Source organism: Crassostrea angulata, chromosome 8, assembly GCF_025612915.1.
Source record: "Crassostrea angulata isolate pt1a10 chromosome 8, ASM2561291v2, whole genome shotgun sequence".
NCBI lineage: Eukaryota > Metazoa > Mollusca > Bivalvia > Ostreida > Ostreidae > Magallana > Magallana angulata.
In genome coordinates, this window is record NC_069118.1 from 43132039 (window position 1) to 43140390 (window position 8352).

General features: G+C 32.8%; 1 protein-coding gene across 1 annotated transcript; it reads left to right on the plus strand.

Moving 5' to 3' along the window:
• Positions 1-2667: 2667 nt before the first annotated feature.
• Positions 2668-5043, plus strand: LOC128160991 (coadhesin-like; the record flags this gene model as incomplete). Its single annotated transcript, XM_052824265.1, has 3 exons — positions 2668-2866; positions 3321-3512; positions 4126-5043. Coding segments are annotated over 3 exons (654 nt in total), but the record flags the coding sequence as incomplete, so codon positions are not given.
• Positions 5044-8352: the final 3309 nt, after the last annotated feature.

The window sequence follows — 8352 nt, forward strand, 5'->3', positions numbered from 1 at the left end:
ATACCCCTCATCGGTTACAATCGAATAAGAAGCATATATCAGAATGTGATTTTTTTTTTTACATTTGAGCTACACGTAAATGACAATATCAATAACAACAACCCTCCAACCATTTATAAACATTTTAAAAGGCATGTCATATGTTAAACTTCACAATACAAACCAGACACACAACTTGGGTCAATTTTAAGTTTTCCTCTTTATCAAACATTTATTTAAATGTAAGATTCCTCGTGATCTTGCAACCTCATGGTTTGCGTATGCGAGATGGGGGATGATGTATTCCCTAAACTGTACAACAGAGTGATTCACACAGAGAGTCTGGATTTCTCTTAGTTTGTACATTCATGAAGACGTGACACCCGCATCCACCGAAATTATTCAGCATTAGAGTCGAAGACGGTTCAAAATAGAAAAAGTAAACGGATTATAATAACGTCGCATCTCCACATGCACAAACTCAGTCCTGCAAACACGACAGTGGGAAATTTGAGACACCATAGGACAAATCATTTACATGATTAATACCACAATCATGGATCGATGAAATATCGAAACCCTTTTGGCGCTTGGAGGCTCCGCCCCTCGTGCCAAAAGTTTTAGCGATGCATTTACTCTATACTTTCGAATCATCATGTATAAATAGATTTATTAAATGATTTTAGTGATTATTTGTGAAGTCGCATCATGATTATTTCGATCATTATATTTGTAGAGGAAACATTGCAGCCTCTTGCTGACCTTTTTTCAGTATCATATTATTACATGTAGATTAATCATTGATTTTAACTGAAGTTGTGCAAGCGTGAACGACATAAAATATCAACGTACAGCAAAAATGCACAAATAACATAAAAAGCTGCACTTAGTACAGTTAATTTTTTGTGTTTTTTTTGTGGAAATAATATTTATTTTTCTAAAAAAAAAAGACCAAAATTGATGATTTTGTGCACCATGTGTATCACCTAGTTTGATATAGGATGATAAATCCGTCAAGTAAATTTAAATCAATAATTGCTAATAAACATTGGAAAAAAGAAAAGAAAACAAGAATTCAATACAAATACAATTCCAACAGGTAGACAATACAAATACTCGTACAGATAGAAGAAATAACTTAATACCTCAATGATATCAATAGGAAAATGTTTAGCATACCAATGACATTGATAAGAATGCTTGACATTCCACATATAAATGAATCACTTACCAAAATGACAAGTACATTAAACAGAGATACTGACCAAAACTATTTACAGAGGAAATATCAATTATTATTAAATATCATTATCAACAATACTTACGCTGGATTGCATAGAACGTGAACGACTAATAATTTAAATAGCAAGTACTCGAATAGAACATTTTATCTTCTGGTGAAAAGTTATATATCATATTAAATATGTGAAATTACGCATGCTGAACATTAGCAGTTCATATTATTCTTAGTTCACTTGCGTCTGATCATATCGTATTCTTACATCTGACATTGCAAATTGTACAACTGACATAATGTCTTATGAATGAAAACGGAATACATATGATCAACAAACAAAATAAAAAGAAAGAGAATGACCTGTGCAAAAATAAATTGCTTTGCAACACGCATCCGACTAATTTTTAAACTGATAGACAGTACTATCAATAAATAGAGCTTTTTACTACTCTATAAGGAAACAAAGTTATCGATATTTTAAACCTATTTTTAGAAATTTGCTAGTTTTGCAATATTTCAAACTAAAAAAACAAACACCAGCTGCGATAATCACTCAGAATTGAAAAAGACGTAAAATTTGACAGCAGTTGCTGATAAGAGTAACACAAAACGAAACTGTTTGATAGACAATATTTTATAAGCATTCAATAAACAGGTTTCTACACCAATTTTGGACAGATAAAAAATTTATGCAGGTTGAATTGCAAATACAGAGAAAGTGAACAATGTATAAGCCTGACTGTGATGTGTATGGGATCATTAATCGTGACGTTTTTATGATTACAAATCAAAGTCTCACTGGAAATATATTTAAACCTTCCATGTTATCAAATTAAGCGTTTTCGGAGAATGGCTGATTTAAGGCTGAATCTATTGGTGGTTGCTCTGTTCTTTGTAGAGCTCTGCAGCGTTGGTGCAAGGTAGGTTTTTTTCAATAATACCAAAACACATCTCTCGTTGGTCATTTTTCAGGGGTTTTTCCCCTCTCGATGGAAATCAATGTACAATAATAACGTTATTATTATTTATATTTAGTCTCTAATGTCTTGTGCTTCTAGGTATCTGTTATCATATTTTGTTATTTTAGCACTCGTAATGTCCACAGTGGAATCGGGTACTCTACGTGCACCAAATATTCCCAAGTGAAATACAGCCAAGCTTACCAATGTGGATTCTGGCATTGGAATCGATGCTACAGAACAAAGTAAATATAGATGCTTAATGGTAAATTTCTGTTTTCATCGGTGAAACTAAAACAAAATACAAAAAAAAAATTTTCACTTTAAAAACCTTCGTTTTCTACAGGTACTCACATACAGCACATCAGTCCACTTGTACAAGAAATTGTAAAGGTACATATTACATTCCTTCCTTGCTTTATGTTATTCGTTTATGCTTCGTTCTCCCCTTTCTTCCTCCCTCCTCTCTCTTTTACTCAGTTTTACAATTGACATCCAGTAAATGGTGCCTGGACGTCATGGCAAGCTTGGGGAGGATGGTCGACTTGTGACAAGACCTGTGGGGATGGGCAAAGAATCCGATACAGTGTACGACAGTGTAGTAACCCAACGCCTAAAAATGGTGGCGAATACTGCAACGGAACTAACGTGCAAAAGGAGACAGAAGAGTGTTTGTTAAAGGTTTGCATTGGTAAGTAAAATGTTTACAATGATGTTTATTAATAGTTTTTTTTCAGTTCTTATATGTAACCATTTTAATCGTTTTTAAGCTTATATTGATTTTCATCCGTAATTTTTTCTAAATTTTCATGGCATTCTATTGTAATAATAGATAACAGAGCTTTTCGATTTGTACACTCTGATTTCACATACCAGTGATTTTAACTGTGTAATACACCTTTGATAAGGCTAAACGCGCACACATAACTAATAACACGTTAAATAGTATTAATTTAACATGTATCAAAAGAGTGGGTCAGATATGCTGAAAGTGTACATGTGTGTTTTTTTCAAGCCTTAACATTAGCATGTATGGTTTGGTTGATGGAGGGTTTTTCCATTCATAAACATAATATCATATTAATATATTAACATGGAATTATGACTTTAGTGTGTAAATACCAACTTTCTCTCCTTGCAATCAGTTGATGGCGGTTGGAGTGAGTTTGGTCCTTGGAGTAAGTTCTCACCGTGTGCAAAAACGTGCGGATGGGGAGCAAAAACTAGATACAGATACAGAGAATGCAACAACCCCAAACCGCAAAATGGTGGGCGCTTCTGTCCGGGAGATTCCATCCACTCAGAAACAGCTCCCTGCAACACCAATTCGTGTGAAGGTATGCCATATTTTTTAATCCACCTATCAGTAAGTAGATAATATCGAAAACTCGCGATTTAAATGCACGCTTAGCTGAATGGGTTGTATTCACACACAATTTTTCGAAGAAAGTCACTTTGGGCTTTAAAGTATGATAAAAGATTTTACTTTACTGCCTTTCTTGCCATGCATCATTTGCTTGTGTTTATACTCAATGATTTATACAAAATAGGGAACTACTTTTGTTTGTGAAAAAGGGTTTTTGAACGTATACGTATTTTCCTTTTATTGTATATATTTACCTTGCATGATTCATGCACACTGAATCAAAATCATGTCCAGCTATGTACATCTCTTGCAGTTGTCAATCTCATGCTGTTTACTGTGGAATCATTAAAATTCGTGGGGGCCAATTTTCGTGGATTGCTTCAATTTTACAGGTTCACGGGGACGTAATTTCGTGTAGTCTATTACACCTACAAAGGAAGATATGACTTTTTAAACCTAATTTGTATCTTCGCGGAGGATGTTAATTCGTGGATGATAGATACCAACGAATTCCACGAAAATTGAGCCACCACGAAATCTGATGATTCCACAGTATATTAATTAAACCACCATAATTTTCACAGATTACGGTTTGAATTATCCTAACCAAATAACAGATACTGGAAACAACTCCGAGAATACAACCAATGACACACCTCCGGAAGTAAATGGGTTTGATAACTCGTCTATGGAGGAAAAAAATAGTTCCGATTATCTTCATAATGGAATTCAATCACCCATTAAATCTGTAAAGGACTTTTCCATTAATGGTACGGCAACACCAAATCATAACAAAGTCGCCACTACAGCAAGTTCGTCTATAACGACATCCCAAAATAAGACATGAAACCTTATTAACACGCAATCATGTATCATCTGCACAAAATACCGAATACAAAAGTGCATAGTAGCATGGTCGCCTTTTTGTTTGTTTTTATTATGCTTGATTATTTCATAACTAATTTCCAATATCGTATTTACATACAAGAAGCGATCACCACATTTATTAAACATTTGATTTTTTTCTTGCAACTGAAAACCTGGTTTAAACCATTAGTCATAAATTAGATAACAAAAAGATTTGTTGCTGAATTATAATATTTATCATTTTAGGCATTGCTTCAATTTCTGATCTTGTAATTTAAAATTGTCAGATAAAAGTACAACGTATGAAGATAATTGATAAATATAATGTGCATCTTTAAAGTTTACAAAACATCAAGTGTAATATGTAGAAGAAAACAGCTTCCTGTGCATGTATATAAAGGGTTACAAAACTCCATTTCTTGAATGATATGGCCAGTGTAAACAACTTTAACATTTTTTCCAAGATACGTAAACTTAGTGTGTATAATAATTAAGATTAGCTCAAACGATTTTTTTTCATCCTCTGTGCAGAGATTTGCAAGCAGTTTTATTACAAGGTAAAACACATTTTAAATGAACCAGAGTTTTGATACCGGTATAGCTCAGTTAGCAAAATAAAGCCACTGCAGCAATTTGTTATCGCTTTTAAAACAAAGCAACAATGAATGACACAGATTAAGGGTGGAGGGAACATATATAAACGGTTCTAATAAATCATATACAAGTATAAAGAGTCTGTTGTTTGTGAATTTTTTCCTGTAAAATATGACAAAAACACATTACGTTGGGATATTAATAATCTATTGCACTCTTGTTTACTTTCTAAAAATATCCAAACAATGCGCATGCATTCCTGATTAAAGCTTTTTCCATTTCTTTTTTTTTTTTGCTAATTCATTATGAAATAATTTACCATACACATCAATGGTCTTATATCAGTTAAAAACGTTCATATATTTACACCAGCAACATTGGTCTTTTTCAAAAAATTTATTTGAAGTGAATTAAAAAAATAGATATATGGGAACAGAAACAATCTTAACAACCAAGGAAGCTGATAGTCATGAGTCTGGAAACAAAAAGTAACCGGTTGATATAATTTGGTCCCCGATTGCATTTGGTTTGTGGTGATTGTAAACAAAACAATATTTAGCAAGATAATGCATACAGGTATGGTTTTGATTTGCCAATTTTTTTGTTTTTTCGAGAACCAAATTTTACTTAATTCTTAGCTAATCCAATGTCGGAATGAAATCATACCCGCCTCGACTTTGTGAGTAAATCCTTATCATAATTTGCCACTTGGAGCGTTAGCCTTTTATGTAAAGTTTTACAGTGCTAGTGGTATTAATTTTCTTATAAATCAAGAAATTATTATTAATATATGACACTTAGTTTTCTATGTTGTTTTGATATACTATTTTCATAATTTATTGCAGTGTCAAATTTGTTGATACACTCTGCATAAATTGATAATAATGCGGAAGTTTCAATTGTAGCACTAACGAAGCATAAAATGCCTCCTTTGTATCGTCAATTCATCGTCAATTACCAGTAATGCAAAACGAACCTGAATATTTGAAAGCAACTTTATTATATCCATACATGTATAAACTCCAGTGATACATCAATGAACCCAAAAGTACACAATGATTACCTTGATCTACAAGTGGCTTTTCTCTGTCGTTGTTTACTTTATAAATAACTGGCTAGATTAACACTACCCCGTATATTTTGAAGTTCACATTAACCATTGCTTAATAACTTTAAAATGCAATACAAAATCCCCGTTGACATTACGTTTTGTAGCCGTGTTTTGAAACTTTACAAGCTAGAGGGGACTCAGTTTCAAAAGAGACATCTTTGAAAATGTTTATACTTTTGAATGAACATCGTTTGATCCCTGAGGTTATTACAAATTTGGGTAATTAAGCAAAATATGAATCGATGATATCTTGAGACGGGGTATAAAGATAAAAATGTATTGCAATGACTGTGAACATTTGGTCAGATGTGCAGATGAAGTGTCAAAGTACTGAAGTACTGTCGGGAAGTGATTTTATTGATTATTATAAATTTTAAAATCAACGATGTTATGCAATTTTTTTATAATATGAATTCTCGGATTTTTCAGACAAGAATTTCGAGAAAACCCCATATGAATCATGTTATGTCATATTTAAAGATAGAATTAATTCCATCAAACTGTGTATCAGTAATCGAAATGTTTCTAAAAATTGTACACGTCTGGATCCAAGCAATATTGAACTCTTGTCTCGTTCAACCACACGCTCGGCTGTCTCCGTTAATCTCCGACTACCAAGAGAGACTCTCTGCTTGTCGGAGATTAACGGAGACAGCCGAGCGTCTGGTTGAACGAGACTATATTGAAGTCTAGCGTAGGTATACATGCAACTACAAAAACAATTGAATTGTTCGTACTATATAAAGTCTGACTATTTTCAAGGTATTTATATATACTTTTCTTTTGAAAAACAATGGAACAGCATACAGTACACCGAACTTATCTATTATTTTCAAGATCTTCGTCTTGTCAGCGGTAAAGATTTGTGCTGTCCAAACACTGTTTCACTTTCGGTTTGCCAGAGTAACGGCATAGTAGAGTTGATTAAAATCAACTCCCAAAAATGTAAATTCTGAATAAAAGAAGCTTCAAGTATGCCGATAGTAGGTGCATATACTTGTATGCACCGGTAAAAAAAATGATTGTTACTTACTTGGTCTTGAGATTTACATGTACCCCTTGCAGGATCAATGTAACCATGTTTTAAAGATTATGGTAATATAAGAATCCGTGGATCTGTGAGGTTGAAAGTATTGTTGTGTAACAACAACAATAATTTTGTTGGGCATGATGTTTATCTTGCACACATTATAGGAATGCATCAAACCACAAGAACACAAGAGAAATTTAAACTGAAATATTGATATAGATATGAAGAAATGTGTCAATAATGTTTGTTAAATCAATAATAAAAAAAATTCTGAAACGGCTACGTTAAAGATTTTCAGATTGTAGATCAGGTTTTCACTGATCAATTTTCCACGAGAAATAGTGTAAATTGATAGGTTGGCTATAAAACAGTTTACCTGGTTTGAACTTCTTTAAATCTGCTGTCTACAACGTATTCATTGTAAGCCCAGCACTGACAGACACTATAACCCACACATTTAAACATTAAGTGAACAAATTTACAAAGAAGAAAAAATAATGCAAAAGTCTTTTTTTTATTTTGATTTGAAATGTTATAATTATAGATCAAATATTCCAATCCAGTTCGAATATCTTTTTTTTCGAATTTACAAAAAAGGAGAGAATAAAAGAACTGAAATGTTCGGTTTTCAATGACGTTTTACATGTTTATCTTGTAAACATAAAGAAGATTCATAATGCGCTCCCAGCTCTCAATCCACTTCACCAACTTTCACCAACAGCAGCATCAAAAAACCAGCCACTCCCTTCATATTTTACAAAATATCCGCCGTTTGTCTTCACCCTAAAATAACCATCTTCTTCAAACAATTCTACTCGTTCTTCTTCGCTGAGTAGAACAAAAGGTATCGTTGTTTCCTGCTGGTTCTTACTTTCATTGTTTTCTTGATATAAGTTGTCCCCTTTGAGCATTAAAACAGAAACTTCTGATGAATCAGTAGATGGCGAAAATGATGACGATGTCGAAAGTTCATTCGACAGAAATGTTATTCGTTTCGACAAATAAATTTAACAAAAATGCATGCAAAATATACCTTTATTTCCATCTAATCATAGTTAAGGAATATGACAATCTTGAAATCCTTATATAACAACTCTTACAATTCATACAACTGTTCTGTTATAAATGTTGCGCATTATTTAGATAAATTTCATTTTTCACACCTCATTTTTAAAACATGATAGTTTTCATGAGTAATATTAAGACTTT